The sequence below is a fragment of the Neovison vison genome, chromosome 7 (assembly GCF_020171115.1).
Source record: "Neovison vison isolate M4711 chromosome 7, ASM_NN_V1, whole genome shotgun sequence".
Classification (NCBI taxonomy): domain Eukaryota; kingdom Metazoa; phylum Chordata; class Mammalia; order Carnivora; family Mustelidae; genus Neogale; species Neogale vison.
The window spans coordinates 193,576,112-193,594,165 of record NC_058097.1 but is presented as its reverse complement, the minus strand read 5'-3'; the positions used below and the strand labels follow the sequence as shown (position 1 = coordinate 193,594,165).

The 18,054-nt window shown below is 39.1% G+C and overlaps 2 protein-coding genes across 2 annotated transcripts; one reads left to right on the top strand and one right to left on the bottom strand.

Annotated features, from left to right (window-relative positions):
• Window positions 1-349: 349 nt before the first annotated feature.
• On the bottom strand, window positions 350-1,285 carry LOC122914463 (olfactory receptor 1019). The gene has a single exon (XM_044261078.1). The coding sequence runs from the start codon at window positions 1,283-1,285 to the stop codon at window positions 350-352; it is 936 nt and encodes a 311-aa protein (XP_044117013.1).
• A 14,270-nt stretch (window positions 1,286-15,555) lies between these two features.
• On the top strand, window positions 15,556-16,509 carry LOC122914462 (olfactory receptor 5AP2). The gene has a single exon (XM_044261076.1). It carries the CDS (start codon window positions 15,556-15,558, stop codon window positions 16,507-16,509), a length of 954 nt encoding a protein of 317 aa, XP_044117011.1.
• The last annotated feature ends 1,545 nt before the right edge of the window (window positions 16,510-18,054 follow it).

Genomic DNA, 18,054 nt, shown 5'->3' with positions numbered 1-18,054 from the left:
TTTCAACATTTGGATCTGTCATACCTCATGACTGAAAAGCTATAATTTAGAGTGGCTTTTTATTTCCCCTTTCAAGTTTTGTTTCAGTTTCTAAGCAATAGGTGAGCCAAAGTCAAGTAAAATACAAATGCATCTAGCTTAGCATGCTTTTCAAAAATATTAATTTATATTTCCTTCATATCAGACTGTTAAGGGTTATAGAAATCCCTATAGAATTTAAGATTGACACTGCAAGTAGATGGTAGCTGAATTGTGTTTATTAGAAAGCTATCTGCATTTTCTATCTCTTACCACTGTCCTTTGACCACTACCATTTTTACATGTGGTCATAAGAAATTTTCATATTTTGTTACTCTTGACATTTTTTCCCAATTAGCTTTTTGAAAGCAGCTTTCACATCCTTGTTCCGTAAACTGTAGATCAAGGGATTCAGCATGGGGATGATAATAGTGTAGAACACAGAGGCCCACTTGTCTTGGTCCAGGGAGTAGCTGGATGTTGGCCTCAGGTACATAAACATGACTGTGCCATAAAAAAGGGTGACACCAGTAAGGTGAGACCCACAGGTGGAGAAAGCCTTGAGGCGGCCTTCCGTGGAGCGCATTCTGATGATGGCGATGAGGATGAAAGTGTAGGAGATGAAGATGATGAGGATGGTGCTGAATTCAATGAAGCCACATAGACTGAACAGCAAGATCTCGCTGATGTAGGTGTCTGAGCAAGAGAGGGCTAAGAGAGGTGGGATTTCACAGAAGAAGTGGTTGATAATGTTGGAGCCACAGTAACTCAAACTGAAGGTGAGGGAAGTGTGGGCCACTAAACTCACCAGGCCAGCCAGGTAAGAGCCCAACATGAGAGCCAAGCAGACTCGCTTGGACATGAGCGTGCTATAGTGGAGGGGTCGGCAGATGGCCACGAAACGGTCATAGGCCATGGCAGCCAGGACGTAGCACTCAGCATCCACAAAACCTACAAAGAAAGCAAACTGGGTGGCACAGCTAGAGAATGAGATGACTTTGTGCTCTGTTAAGAAGTCAGCCAGCATCCTGGGGGCAATGGCTGAGGAGTAGCCCAGGTCAACAAAAGAGAGGTTGCAGAGGAAGAAGTACATGGGTGTGTGAAGCTGAGAGTCTCTTATGATCAGGATAATCATACCAATGTTCCCTACTACATTGATCAGGTAGACCAAGAGGAAGACCACGAAGAAGATGGTCTGTAGCTGGGAGTCTTGAGTGATGCCCATAAAGATGAACTCCGTCACCACTGAGTGGTTTTCTTTATCCATCTTTTCAATTTATGTGTGCCTGGATTTGATTTATTGTCTGAAGTGGTTTTTAAAAATCTTCCCAGAAATCAGATTCTGTGACCCATAGGGTAACTCAAATGACTTTAGTGAAAATGATGAAAGTGTCCTCCCTAGGTGCCCAGTCAAAATAGAAGACGTTAGGATTGTGGGGACGGCAAATTCTGCTTCTCCATAGACCTCGATACTCTGAGGCAATTTATCATATGCTACCAATTGTTTGATGTTAACTGTGCAATTATCTGCCTTGTTAATTAGTAAAGGGCTGTTTTGAGCATCCCTTCCTTCTTTCTAAAACAAAGCAAATATGGACACAAATCATGAATAAACATTAATTCTCTTTGCAGGTAGGCACAAAAATGAAAACTGAAAATCCCTCAAATCTCAAATTAAAGAATATGACACACACACATATGCACACAAACATACACACGCATGGAGAAAGTAAAATACTTGGAGCAAAAGGTGAGCAATATTGGAAAAGGTAGTGGGTAATAATAATTAAAAAAAACAAAAACAAAAACAGGATTTACTGAGTGTTAACTCTTTGCCAGACCTTTGACTGCTTCTACACGTTGCATAATTTCATCCTCACAACTCTGAGAGACAGGTACCACCCTTGTCTCTATCTTATACCTGAAAAGAATAAGGCTAGACATTAATTAATGTCAACAATGTCAGGAGCCAGTAAGCAGCAGAGCTGGGTCTGTCTGAACTCTAGGGTTCACGTCACTTTATTGTCTTCTGTGTATATGTGGTTTAATGAAGGTTTTACCTCTTTATTTTTGCACCTGCATTTTGTCTTCCTGTCTTGCCTATCAGGCATGGACATAGAATTAGTTCTTTCATTTCCTTAATACTTAGAAGCACCCAGGGATTTGGCATGGGGCATAATCAGGATGAAAAAACAGCTGTGTCTTTGGACACGTCTATGGCTTAGCCAACAGGTTGTTCCATAGCTTAGCTCAGAGTTAAGATTCAGGATTCCTCACTTAGAGGGTATAGAGAAAGCATTATTCAACTCTGTGGTGAGACAGAAGCATATATTAGCTTTTTCCTTTGTGGTTGGATGAATATCCAGTCCATGAAGAGTTTTAACAAGAAAGTGGGCAAAACCACACTGCACCAAACCAAATCAAGCCAGAACATGCAGTGCTTTAGAAATAAGTAGCATTCTCTATTAAATCTGAGGGAGAAGTAAGCTGTATCTCCTCTATCTGGTTTACTGCCTAAGAAAGACAGGAAAGCAGAGTAGTATAATGTGCTTTTAGGGGGGTGTGGACATTTATAACAGGCTATCTTAAATCCTAGCATCTTTCAGTTTCTGCATAGAATATAATCAACTGCAATGAAGAAAGGGTCTAAGAGTGGATAATCAATACCATATATTTGCCTGAGAGTGTATATAGTTTATAAAATACTTTCAGATTCATTCTTAATATATTGTGAACATATGCATCATTTCATACATCAGGTCAATTAGGAAAGAGAATAAAAAGAGAAATCTTGGAGAAATTATCTGAAAAATACATTTCTCATAATGAATTTGTACCCATACTATGGAAGGAACTTTAAAACTCATTAATGAGAAAACAAACAACCCAAAAGGAATGGACCAGACTTAGACACTTCACCAAAGAAGATATATGGATAGTAAATAAATGCATGAAAAATGCTCAAATCTTTTGTATTAGGGACACATGAATTAAAACCACAGTGGGATATTACTATACATTCATTAGAATGGTTAAAATTAAAAAGATGAACCACACCAAGGGTTGACCCGGGAGTGGAGGAACAGGAAATTGCATCACAGTTGCTAGGAGTATAAAATACTACAACCACTTTGGAAAACATCATGGGAATACATAATCTAAACACACACATATCTACTGTATGATCTAGCCATTTCCCCCACAAAATACCAAACCTGGGAACAGCCCAAAGGCCCACCCATAAGTGATAAGATAAACAAATTTTAGTATGTCCATAAAATAGACTACCTCCCAACAATTAAACGAAAAAAACAATTGATACATGCAATATGATGGACGGATCTCAAAATAACTAGGTTGAGAGGAGAAAGCTAGACCTCATGTTATGCCATTTCTAAAAATCTAGAAACTGCAAGCTAATCGATAGTGACAGCCAATCAGTGATTGCCTGGGTGGAGGTGTGTGTGGGAGGAACAGTGTATTTCAGCTATAGCTCAACAAAGCTGTTAAAACAAAACAAAACATAACCAGCAACAAAGTACTTGTCCCGACTTCAGTTCCTCTCATTGACACTCTACATGGATTGGTATGTCACTTCACAGGCTATATTAATGAGGAGACCTGTGAAATCACACAGTGAGTTGGGAGCAGAACTGGCAATTGAGTCTGGGACTAGCGATTTCATACACTGCACTGTGTTCATTTTTTCTCTCGCTGCTTAACCTAGAAATAGGAAAGTAACCCATTATGAGAAGGATATACGGGGTCTATCTCAGTCTTCCCACTTCTCAGCTTGTTCTTTCCCTTTAGCAAAAAGGGAAAATATTGCTATTATAGCAATTAGGAGGACTCATTCTGTCTAATCTCAATTTTATAAAGGAGGAGACAGACCCAAACATCCAGCTTGAAAGGGCAAGGGATGCCAGGCTGCAGCTGTTTTAGGAGTAAGAGACTCCTGGTTAGGATGCAGCTCGGGGCTCAGGGCTGATCTGCAGGGCAGCATGTGCCTACTAATTCATTTCAGTCAATTGGAAAATGGGATCAGAAAGTCATTCTTTCCTCCCTTATAAATTCAAGTTCCAGTTTAAAGAGGATGTGCATGACCAGGGATTTCACCAGTCAGAAAGCACCCTGCCCGTTCTCGCTTATAGCGGACAGACAAATTTAGGCTTTGCCACTTACTGCTTTTGAATTCTAGCACACTATGCATCTACTTAGAGTCTCAGCTTTTCACCTATGGATGAGATTAATGTCTTACTTAGTAACTTTCTTCAAAAAAGTTGGTTAGAATATGTATGTATATTCTATCATCTGTCTACCATAAATCAATCAGTTAATCAATAATCCATCAATCATCTGGTAGTAAATTCAGCGATTGTCATGTGCTAAATGCTTAATTCATTTCGCAGTTGTGTCAGTGCAACTGTAATTGTGTAAGACTTAACTCAGTAGATGATTGTGTGCTCACAGCTTCCAGAAAAAAAAAAAAAGTTCCGTGCTTATTCCATACATGTGATGTATCATGGACTGCTTTAGGCTTTAGTGAAGGTGTGATTTTAATTCCACAGCACTCCTATTAAATGACAAAACAAGTAGAGATGAGGCTATCAAATTCAAAATCAGAGTTAAAAGAAAATCTTTATATGTAGATTTTTAGTTTCGTGTAGCTAAACGTCAACTGACCTGACTCTTGAAGAAATAGTAGACTAGTGAATAAATAAGTATATTCCAATCTTGTTAAACTCTAATATTTAAAAAAAAAAGGCCAACAAAAGTATTGTCTTATAGAAGCAAATATAGGACAAAGATATTTTAGATTTCTATGCATCACCTGCTTTTGCATGTTTCTATGAAAAGAATTCTGGAGTAAAAAACTGGAATCCTAGTTGTTGTCCTATTTTTTTTCCACTAAGTAGTGTTTGAGCTGATGAATTGCTATATTAGATGCAACTTACTTATCTCTGAAATGAATGGGGTGAAGAATTCAAACTCTGTGTAACTTTCCAATTGTAGCCTTTTCTGAGTTTGTACTCCTTATGAGGTACCTGAAAGCCAAACCCATAGTCCATGTCTCCTCTTGAAATTTTGGAACTACATGGACCTGAAGCCAGGCAAAGCCATGCTGAGAGGAGCAGGGACGGGGTCATGCTCCTAAGAGGTCATCTCTCTCTCTGTTCCAGTGCTGATCTGTGCTCTGACCTGTTTTCTACCTGATGGTGAGAGGTTGAATGTCTCCTCTTCGCTTGATGAGTTACAGTGAACACATATTCTGAGAAGGATCTGAAGACAGTGTCTCACTCAGGTAGCTGTGCCTGAGCTCCTTGCTCACCCACCTTTGCTTCTGTGTGCAGGAGCTTTATCAGGTTTCAGAGTCCTACGTTATCCCCAGAGGAAAAGAGATGACATGATTTCTGCTCTCAGGGGAGACTGGAAGAGCTGATGAACGGTCACCCCTGAGGAATTCACTCCCTGGGCCTTGAACCTTAATGTGAAAGAGGGAAACAGAAAGGAATTATTTTTTTTTAATTTTTTCAATTTATTTCTTCTCAGAAAAACAGTATTCATTATTTTTTCACCACACCCAGTGCTCCATGCAAGCCGTGCCCTCTATAATACCACCACCTGGTACCCCAACCTCCCACACCCCCGCCACTTCAAACCCTCAGATTGTTTTTCAGAGTCCATAGTCTCTCATGATTCACCTCCCCTTCCAATTTCCCCCAACTCCCTTCTCCTCTCTAATATCCCTTGTTCTCCATGCTATTTGTTATGCTCCACAAATAAGTGAAACCATATGATCATTGACTCTCTCTGCTTGACTGATTTCACTCAGCATAATCTCTTCCAGTCCCGTCCATGTTGCTACAAAAGTTGGGTATTCATCCTTTCTGATGGAGGCATAATACTCCATAGTGGATATGGACCACATCTTCCTTATCCATTCGTCCGTTGAAGGTCATCTTGGTTCTTTCCATAGTTTGGCGACCGTGGCCATTGCTGCTATAAACATTGGGGTACAGATGGCCCTTCTTTTCACGACATCTGTGTCTTTGGGGTAAATACCCAGGAGTGCAATTGCAGGGTTATAGGGAAGCTCTATTTTTAATTTCTTGAGGAATCTCCACACTGTTCTCCAAAGAGGCTGCACCAACTTGCATTCCCACCAACAGTGGAAGAGGGTTCCCCTTTCTCCACATCCTCTCCAACACATGTTGTTTCCTGTTTTGTTAATTTTGGCCATTCTAACTGGTGTGAGGTGATATCTCAATGTGGTTTTAATTTGAATCTCCATGAGGGCTAATGATGATGAACATTTTTTCATATGTCTGATAGCCATTTGTATGTCTTGATGGGAGAAGTGTCTGTTCATATCTTCTGCCCATTTTTTGATATGTTTGCCTGTTTTGTGTGTGTTGAGTTTGAGGAGTTCATTATAGATCCTGGATATCAACCTTTTGTCTGTACTGTCATTTGCAAATATCTTCTCCCATTCTGTGGGTTGCCTCTTTGATTTTTTGACTGTTTCCTTTCACCACTCTTGTTCAACATAGTATTAGAAGTCCTAGCAACAGCAATCAGACAACAAAGGGAAATAAAAGGTATCCAAATTGGCAATGAAGAAGTCAAACTCTCTCTCTTTGCAGATGACCTGATTCTTTATATGGAAAACCCAAAAGACTCCACCCCCAAACTACTAGAACTCATACAGCAATTCAGCAACGTGGCAGGATACAAAGTCAATACACAGAAATCAGTGGCTTTCTTATACACTAACAATGAAAATACAGAAAGGGAAATTAGAGAATCGATTCCATTTATTATAGCACCAAGAACCATAAGATACCTGGGAATAAACCTAACCAAAGAGGTAAAGGACCTGTACTCAAGGAACTACAGAACACTCATGAATGAAATTGAAGAAGACACAAAAAGATGGAAGACCATTCCATGCTCTTGGATTGGAAGAATAAATATTGTTAAAATGTCTATATTGCCTAGAGCAATCTATACTTTTAATGCCATTCCGATCAAAATTCCACCGGTATTCTTCAAAGAGCTGGAGCAAATAATCCTAAAATTTGTATGGAATCAGAAGAGACCCCGAATCGCTAAGGAAATGTTGAAAAACAAAAATAAAGCTGGCGGCATCACCTTACCTGATTTCAAGCTTTATTACAAAGCTGTGATCACCAAGACAGCATGGTACTGACATAAAAACAGACACATAGACCAGTGGAACAGAGTAGAGAGCCCAGATATGGACCCTCAATTCTATGGTCAATTAATCTTTGACAAAACAGGAAAAAATATACAGGGGAAAAAAGACAGTCTCTTCAATAAATGGTGCTGGGAAAACTGGACAGCTATATGTAGAAGAATGAAACTCGACCATTCTCTTACACCATACACAAAGATAAACTCAAAATGGATAAAAGACCTCAACGTGAGACAGGAATCCCTCAGAATCCTAGAGGAGAACATAGGCAGTAATCTCTTCGATATCAGCCACAGCAACTTCTTTGAAGATATGTCTCCAAAGGCAAAGGAAACAAAAGTGAAAATAAACTTTTGGAACTTCATCAAAATCAAAAGCTTCTGCACAACAAAGGAATTCTTTTCCACCACTAGTGGTGGTGATTGAGAAGAGCAGCAGTAGAGCTTAGTACAGCATTGTTTTTCTGGCCCCTAAAACTCCCTACTGGGTGTAATTTTGATGGTAATTTAGAAAGGTCTGTTGATGCCTGAAAGTCCTTTCACAGAGGGTGATACCTTCCATGTTTTATGGATTAGCCATCTTTATTTATTTATTTATTTATCTATCTAAAAATCCCATTTATTTATTTATTAAATGGGTGATGGTTAATTAATTAATTAATTAATTTGTGTGTGTGTGTGTGTGAGAGAGAGAGAGAGCATGAGCATAAGCAGGGGGAACAGCCGAGGCAGAGGGAGAAGCAGACTGAGCAGGAAGCCTGATGTGGGACTTGAGCCCAGGACCCTGGGATCATGACCTGTGCTGAAGGCAGAAGCTCAAATGACTGAGCCTTCCTGGTGCTCCTGGATTAGCCATGTTTAAAGCAGACTTTTCCCTGACAGAATCTGGCATAAGAGTGGTATACCAGTACATGAAATGCATATGAGAGATGACACATGAATCGGTTTACCTTCCCATTACATGAAGGAAAAGGGAAGTTAGCAGTGGTAAGATTCTCACTGCCTACATGGCATTTTTTTTTTTTTTTTTAAAGGTGCTTAATTTGGAAATGCTATTTGACTTGAGATATAATTCATCCTAAAAGAAGAGATTCAGGAATAAAATTTAAAAAGCTAATTTAAACAAAACAAAACAAAACAAAACAACCTTTTGTGATACATTTCCCTATTATTTTACTTTTCAACCTTTAACCCTGAAGTGAGCCCTTGTAGGGAGAAGATGGTGGAACTTTTTTTTTTTTTTTGTCTGACTTTCTTATCTGTATTCTTAAATCTTATTTTATGATGAAAAGTTAATGCCTAATACCACTGACATATTCACTTAAAATATTTATTATCAAGTCAAACTTTTCTCCAACTGCATAATAATCTATTGTGTAGAGGTACCATTGTTTATCAAGTATCCTGTTGATACACATTTGAGTTGGTTCTAATCTTTTGCTATCAAAGAAAAAAATGCAGGGGTGCCTGGGTGGCTCAGTTGGTTAAGTGTCTGCCTTCAGCTCAGGTCAAGATCTTAGGGTCCTGGGATCCAGCCTCTTGTAGGGCTCCCTGCTCAGTGTGGAGTCTGCTTCTTCCTCTCCCTCTGCCCCTCCCCTGCTCATGCTCTCTTTCTCTCTTTGGAGCAACTATGTGCTCTCTCTCTTTCAAATAAATAAATAAAATCTTTAAAAAATGCAGCAATAAATAACCTTGGGCTTACCCAGTTATCAATGATCTTTTCCCTACTGTTTTGAATTGGATTTTAATTTCATTTCCTATTGTCTATATGTGTTTTTTTCTATTCTGTTCCCTTGTTCTTTCACCATTTCATACAATTCATTCATCAATAATTTTTTCAATTATAAGTGCCCTTAAACACTGATATAATCTAGTCTCATGTCCACTCATTCTGTTTGTTTTATTCCAGGGCTTTCATGGCTATAATGGAATATTGTTTTTAATCTTTTATGTAACCTTTATAGTTAACTTATTTGGGAAACAAATTTGAGGATATTATTATTGGGACTACATTACATTTATAAATTAACTTAGGGAGAACTGCCACATTTATGCTATCAGGTCTTGCTGTCAAATAGTATGCATGTCTTCATACTTGTTCAAGTCTACTTCTGTATCTTTTTTTCTTCACAGAAGTTTTGAATATTTCTTATTTGGTTTACGCTTAGATCTTTTATGTTTGGCAATCAAAAATCAGGATCTTCCACATACATTTTCTAACTGGAGATTTGTGAGGTTATTAGGTTAATTTTACATTTTATTAATTCAGTAAATTTTCCATTTTTTAAAATTCATAGTACAGTAGTAGTCAAAGTAGCATGTTTATGTATGGTGTGTTATAATGTATTTGCATCTTCTGCTGTCCAAATAAATCTTTAGTTAAAATGAAATGAGCCTCCAAAGCTTAACAAGAGAATTCTCATCTCAGTTTTGCCAGATTATGTAAAATCTGTTTGTTTGGAACTCTTGGTGGCTAGTGAGTGGTATGTAGCTATCCCCTGGGACAGTGGACATGTATTCTTTCAGAAATAAAATGACAGTTTTATAGCAAATAGTTTATGCTGTTCCTCTATGTCCCTGAAATGGTATTCATAGATGATTTACCTTCACACATAAAGAGGAGAAATAAAAAGAAAGTAATTTATAACACAATACTTTAGTATTGATTGATTGATTGATTTTTTTGTTTTATACTTGAGATATACTTGCATTCTGTGGGGCAGGAAGAGTTCTTTGTTGTTAGGGAATGTACTGCACTCTGCAGGCTTTTAGCATCCTTGCCCCTTACCCACCAGATTCTATAGTGTAGCCCCTTCACTGTGACAACCATCAATTTCCATAATGTCTCCCCGAGGAAAAATACCACCTCCATGGAGATCTTTCTGAAATGCTAGGCATCTGTTATTAAATAGTAGTTCTCAATTAAGGAGTGATATAGTTTGCTAAGTTAGACCCCTAATATTTCTACTGATATTTAGATGCATTCTTTTCTCAGCAACCAGCACCACCCCCAGAGAAGCAGACCCAATGGAAGATGGATATGCAGATCTGGACAGGCTCTCAAAGGAGTGGATCCTGCCTGCCCACACTGATGAGGGCGATCTTCTTTACTTTGTTGATGCACATGCTAATGTCTTCCTGGGGCACTCTTACAGACACATCCAAAAACAGTGTTTTATTAGCTCTCTGGGCATCTCTTAGCTCAGTCAAGTTGGCATGTAAAATTACCCATCACGAGTACCACAGATATTCCTCCCAATTAATCAGTCTTGTCCAGAGGATGTCAGAGAAGTCATTAGTCATTATTGTGGTTGATGTGTTCTTTGTATTTAACAGAAGGATGTTTTTCACAAACTCTTTGCTACTTTTGGGCTGTGGTAACACAAAATGGTCAGCAGTGCTCATTCTGGAGTGAGAAAAAATCATGTTCGAGTCCCAGGTCGAGTGTATTAGCTATTTAGACAAGTGACTTCTCAAGGCCCTAGTTTACTTGTCTTTGGTGAAGGTGCTTAACAGCAGTCTGAAAATGCATCTGTTTAGGAGGACGCACAGCAAATAGTACACACTCAGTTAATCTACTAGTTGCTATTATTGCTTAGCCTTACTCTCTTCTAATTATGACCTGGGAGATGACCAGCTGGTTGTAATTCATATTAATATACAAGCTCCTCTAAAGGGGAGGTCCCATCTTTACAAGTTAGTGTGGTATTTATTAGTTAATCTTTAATGCTTGTTGCCTGTCTCCTTGGGCTTTATGGTCCCATGGTTCTTTTTATTTCTTTAGATATCTTTATTTATTTATTTGACAGAGAGAGAAAAAGATATCACAAGTAGGCAGAGAGACAGGCAGAGAGAGGGAGAAGCAGGCTCCCTGTTGAGTAGAGAGCCGAATGCAGGGCTCAATCACAGGACCCTGGGATCATGACCTGAGCTAAAGGCAGACATTTAACCAACTGAGCAACCCAGGCAGCCTCTAGAGTTCCATAGTTCTTCACAAAAGTTCATTGCAAGCTGTCAGTGAGTTATCTTTTATGACACCAAGTTTATATTCCAATATCTGGTGTGAATTCTCAGTGCTCCATGAAGATCACATTGTACCCTAATTTCTGATGTTTCCTATCTTGGTGGCAGGGAGATAGAGCATCATCTGATACTTCCTTTAATGACACTCAAGCTAGGATTAGAAATGAGTTTTCTTCTTATTTGAAGATAGTTGAGATTTCCCACTCTATAGCTACCTCTGTGCATTTCTTCCAATCAGACCCCCCACCATGATCCAGGGAGCATAATTTCTTAGATGTATACAAAGTCCTTCCAGAAGGTGGAGGTAGAGCTAACCTGCTATTTTGTGGATTCTTTCAATGCTCTTAAGGGAATCAGACCACCAGCTGTTAGGGGAGACATAAGAGGGATGTTTATAGTGAGGGCTAGAAATATGGAACTGGAAATTCATTTTCCACTGGTGTCCCTAGAGCAAAGGAGAGAAATGTGAAGAGGACAGAAGATTTCCTTAGCTTCAGGGGGAAAAACAAGTAGATTAAAATGAGATGACATGAGGGATGCAGTCCCCAGGCACTAAAGAGCAAGCAATATATCCTATTTAAGAGACTTCAGAATGCTTACTCCAGAGTCTGATCCAGAGACTCTACAATTGGAAATAATTGCAAACAATATTACAGCTGCACTGCAGTGATGTATTCCATATTTTAAAATGTATTATACTCTGGTATAACAAATTAGGATTTTTATTTTCAAGGAGAAGTAAGAAAGAAGGCAAAGTAATTCTCTTTTGACAGGGAAGGTGTAAAGGGTTTTAGTTGTTTTATCTCTGTAGTGGGTGATGCCTTAAATCCATTCCAGTATCTACTTCTTGATGTGGGGGAATTGATGAATGCCTTCTCTGAGAAGAAGGTTTGATTTGTGTGTTTTGTTTTGTTTTTGGTGAGTTTAAGCATTGGACAGAAACGAGCAAAGCAGTCAAGAAAGGTCAGGAAAAAATATAAATTGTTCTGCCCAAGTAACTTATTAATCTGAAGAAAAATCCACAAAGTTGCACCTTTCTCCAACTACCTACATACCCAAAGCACCAAGAGCACCGAGAGGCTAAGAAGGTATGTTAAATAAGTTCTATTTTTCTTGCGATAATATTTGTAAGTCATTAAGAGAAATATAAGCAGCAATAAATAATATGATTTGAAGGCCCTTTTAAATGCTAGAAATTCTCAGATCTCACTATTGTTTTCAGAAACTCCTAGGAATTGAAAACTTGTAAGAATCTCTGGACTGATGACTGCAAAATCTCAGCAAGGGGGTTATGGGGAGGGTATATTTTCCAGGGGAGAGTAGAGATGGTAGCATGCAATTCGTAGCAGCAGGTGCAAAACAAGTGGTATTTTGCTAATAATGCAAATAATGAATGCAAGTTCTAAGAAAGACAGTTGTCAGCTACTGCAACTAAATTTTCTCTCTAGGAGATATGCAGTTTTTTTTTTCTTTCTGTATCTAAATGTATTCTAGTATATTAACGAAGCCCTAATAATTATAATAGCAATTGTTCTGTGTAATTGTGCTTACATTTCTTATTGATGGGGCCATTCTTAATAATCTCAAATGCTAAGAGAAAGAGAATTGCATTAGTTGGGTATAAATTAGATTCCATTAGGCTAATTCTGTAACTCTGGAAGAGTCACAGATCTTCTGTAGCTCCAATTTCTCATGTGCAAAATGAGGATTATAATACTGCCTGTCTCACAGGATTTAAATAAAATATTGCAGGAAAAGTACTTAACACAGTGCCTGTAGAGCACAGGGAATGCGCAACATACTTTAGTACTTAATTCATCATTACCTTTCTTTGTGTCTCTAGCCCGCGTGTACACACACACACACACACACACACACACACACGCGCAATGTGTACTGCATTTCATTTATTTATTTTTCACTATTGCTGATAGAATAGTCCTCTCTCAGGGAAAGTTTCTGATTGAAGATGAGAGAAAACGATCCATTTCTTCTTTTTATTTCCTTCTGGAGGTGGTCTTCTTTGAAATTCAGAGAACAAGATTATTCCAAGGCAGAGGACTGGGGCTGTACATCTGTCCTATGAAACAGGGAGAGGGGCAATGCAGTATTGAGGAACCACCATAATTTGGCCTCAAACCCAGGATTGTTCTAGTCCCAAATTCACCATTCTTGACTAATAGCTAAGAAAGCCCTACACTTCACTGACCTCATCTAACAAAAGATAATCTTATTTTTAGGGTAAATACCCAGTAGTGCAATTGCTGGGTCGTAGGGTAGTTCTATTTTCAACATTTTGAGGAACCTCCATGCTGTTTTCCAGAGTGGTTGCACCAGCTTGCATTCCCACCAACAGTGTAGGAGGGTTCCCCTTTCTCCGCATCCTCGCCAACATCTGTCATTTCCTGACTTGTTGATTTTAGCCATTCTGACTGGTGTGAGGTGATATCTCATTGTGGTTTTGATTTGTATTTCCCTGATATGAGAAAGTGGTGATGCAACATGGGGGCTTTAGTGGGTAGGAGAAGAATCCATGAAACAAGATGGGATAGGGAGGGAGACAAACCATAATTGACTCTTAATCTCATGAAACAAACTGTGGGTTGCTGGGGGGAGGGGGGTTGCAAGAAGGGGGGTAGGGTTATGGACATTGGGGAGGGTATGTGCTTTGGTGAGTGCTGTGAAGTGTGTAAACCTGGCGAGTCACAGACCTGTACCCCTGGGGATAAAAATATATGTTTATAAACAATAAAAAATTAAAAAAAGAGATAATCTTATTAACACTTTTAGGGTAATAGCTGCTTATCTCCTGCAGGGATTTTCCGTGCAGCTAGGGTAAGATAATGGGTGCACCGATAGTTTGAAAGCATTTCAGTACTGTATCACAATGGCGGGTTTGATTACTGGTGAGGATATGGAGTCCCTATCCCAGTGGAAACCAGCTGGAGCAGAGCAGGGATAGGCACTTCTGAGTATGGTAGTGTCTATGAGAATGGAATCAGTTTCTTGCCACTCTTCTCCCCTATGGGGCTGAAGAGATCCATGATCTCCAGAGTTAGCACAGAGTAACATTGGGTTACTTTGGTCCCATGTTTAAATTTTAGACAGTATCAAATAACTTCTTGTTGTGAATGTTAAAGGATTTAACACTTTGAGCTATGACTGGACAGCTAACCTAGGACAGTATTATCTACTGTTCAATAATCTGAGGTTGTGGAAGGGGTAGGGGATTGGGTTTGAAGTGGGGAAGAATTCCACCGGAGCTGTTCACTTGGAAGCTCTATGCTGGGTTTTCTTTTTTCCTTCCCCTCCCCCTCCCTCCCTCCCTGCCTTCCCTTCTTATTTTTGCCCTGTATTTGGCTTTTTTACACTGCGTGGGGTGAATCTAATTTTCATTTAGATGACCTGGCAGTGCGTTATTCCCCCAGTTCAGCCTCTTGACTGGGATATGCCATGTGCTGCTGCTGCTATTTTCTGGGTCTGATGTTATCCTGTGAATCTGAGTGTTAAGTAGAGGTGCTCATTGCTGTGGCTTATTCTATTCTTTTTACCTCATTCCTGCAATCACATTCTCTAAATACTGGAGGGAATTATTCAATGTTCTCAATATTTAACCAACAATTTTTCTCCTCCTGTAGATGCTGATACTCGGAAATTCCAGCAAGGTTGTAATTGTGCTAGTTGCATGAGAATTTCCCGTTTCTTTCCTTGGAATATCAATTTTTAAAGATCCCCCCATCCTCAGAAGATTCAACTCTTTTCTTCCTGTTTGGTACTTTTGACTAATTTTACTAACTTTTGCTATTTTTTACTTATTCCATTAATACTGTGGAGGAACAGGCAGAAGCTTGAATTCATTTGCCATCTTTCTCCAGAATACACACACACACACACACACACACACACACACACACACACACACACACTCTTACCCACCCTCAGAAGGCATACATTAATATATCAACTAATATGCTAATATATATATCAATGAATTTATTTGTCATAATTAATGAAGTGAAATACATCTTAAAGATAAGTTCCTATAATTATCCAATAAATGTTAATGCTAGAAGTGCTCTTACTTAATGCATATATTAAGTCACTCATCTCAAGTTTATTAGTTAGTGGACAGTACTCCTAGAACTTAGCACAGTCTTTTGATATCGTTTAACTTGACATCATGTCCAAAACACTTGTAGAATGTCTATGTATATATGTCAATAAAAGATGTTTATGACTCTATCATGTATTAATCTGACCAAATTGCCATGTTTCCCCTTCTTTTGTATTGCAGCTGAAATGATAAGATATATGAAGGAGGTCCGAGGCAGAAATCAAACAGAAGTGACAGAATTTATCCTCTTAGGACTCTCGGACAATTCAGATCTACAAATTGTCCTCTTTGGATTGTTTCTGTTAATCTATATGGCGACCATGGTGGGTAATTTGGGGATGATTGTGTTAATTAAAATTGATCCCTGTCTCCACACCCCCATGTACTTCTTTCTCAGCAGCCTGTCTTTTGTTGATGCCTCTTACTCTTCTTCCGTCACTCCTAAGATGCTGGTGAACCTTTTGGTGGAGAATAAAGCCATTTCTTTTAATGGATGCGCTGCCCAGTTCTACTTCTTTGGCTCCTTCTTGGGGACTGAATGCTTTCTGTTGGCCATGATGGCATACGACCGCTATGCAGCCATTTGGAACCCTCTGCTATATTCGGTTCTCATGTCTGAGAAAATTTGTGTTTTGCTAGTAGCTACCTCTTTCCTAGCAGGCTTTGGGAATGCAGCCATACACACAGGAATGACTTTCAGATTGTCCTTTTGTGGCTCTAACAGGATCAACCATTTCTACTGTGACACCCCACCCCTGCTCAAACTCTCTTGCTCTGACACTCGCATCAATGGCATTGTGATCATGGCTTTCTCCAGTTTTAATGTCATCAGTTGTGTTATGATTGTTCTCATTTCCTACCTGTGTATCCTCATTGCCATTTTGAGGATGCCTTCTTTAGAAGGCAGGCACAAAGCCTTCTCCACCTGTGCCTCCCACCTCATGGCTGTCACCATATTCTTTGGGACGATTCTTTTCATGTATTTGCGCCCTACATCTAGCTATTCAATGGAACAGGACAAGATTGTATCAGTCTTTTATACAGTGGTGATTCCTTTGCTAAATCCCCTCATCTACAGTTTGAAAAATAAGGATGTGAAAGATGCCTTAAAGAAGATCTTACAGAAACACATACTGTAAAGCCATGTTACATATCATCCTGTTATACAGAAGAAAATATGCTTTCATATTAATTTTATTGTCTGGTTGCTTAAGCTGTGTGTGTGTGTATGTGTATGTGTTAAAGTAGATTGCTTAAAATGGTGTATACTTCTAAATCTTCTGGTGTCTTAAATGTGTATCCATGGACCCACCTGATGAATAAACATAATGGGGAGGTTGGTGGTTGGTAAAGTATCAAAATTCTTGGTTTTGGCTGACCTGGTTTAAGTTCTAATTTCAATATTTAGCTTTTCTTGAGAAAAAAAAAATAGTCTTCGGGATCTGAGCAAACAGATTCTGAGACGGATACCTGTATGCATGCAGGAAATGTAGTGGAGAACGTTCCCAGGAATCATACCTAGAAGGCTAGAAGGGAATGAGGAAAGCAGGGCTGAGTTGATAGATATTGAACAGTGATGAAGTTGCAATCGAGTAGTCATCCCATTCCACTTGGAGCTCTGTGGCCAAGATGATCCTTCAGAGATACCCCAAATTGTGGGAAAAAATATAAGGTGTTTGTACCTTCAAAATGACCAGTTTTGGAAGTGGCTCACTCCCTTGGGCATCGTAATTTCTTTCAGCAGAAGCAATTCCCAGAATGGAACTCAACTGTGAAGGGTCTTTCTCGGAAGCTGAGAAAATAAATGTTTCAATCCTGAAAGGCAAATCTGGATGGTATGCCACAGCATCCCTCATAAATAATAACACTACTCTACTCACATGGATGTCAAGAATACCAAAAAGATACAAAAAGTAGTCTTATCAGGGGTTATAAGATGGGTACCACAGCAATAATGTGTGTTCTACTGATTTTGTAAATTAACTGAAATATTATGAGGGTAGTGATCAATGTACTTTAACTTTTAATCTTTCATGTAATTTTCAGAGTGTCACATAATTTTCAATAAACATTTACTGAAAATAAATTATCTATCTATTGCTCGCTGTAGTGGGACTGGGGTTGTCAATGTGGGAGGATTGGGGAAACCATGTTCTTCACTGAGATGGCATGTCAAAGGAGGCCTGATGATTTGGAATCAGGTAAATGTCTACTCCCTATTTCTTTCCATCCCTCTATCCACTGCAGACCTTGAGGAAGAACACCAGTGCTTCTCATGCTCCACATAAGAGCACCTCTTTCCCCCACCAAATTGGTTAGAGACCATAAAAGATGTGTGAAGTCATATTGTCCACTCTGAATATTTCCATCACCTTATAACTTCCACTTTTAACTGTTTTTTTTAAGATTTTTCTTAAATATTATTTATTTATTTGAGAGAGATAAAGGTGGTGGGAGAGCAGAGAAGGAGTGTGAGAGGGAGGAGCAAATGCTCTACTGAGCAGAAAGCCAGACCTGGGGCTCAATCCCAGGACCCTGCGATCATGACCTGAGTCAAAGGCAGATGCTTAACTAACTGAACCAAGCAGGCACTGCTCCACTTTCAACTGTTAATCAAGGTTTCTCTCAAAGACATTCAAAATTGTATCATGCTTGATATCTTTCTTCATGTTCCCTTTTACTCT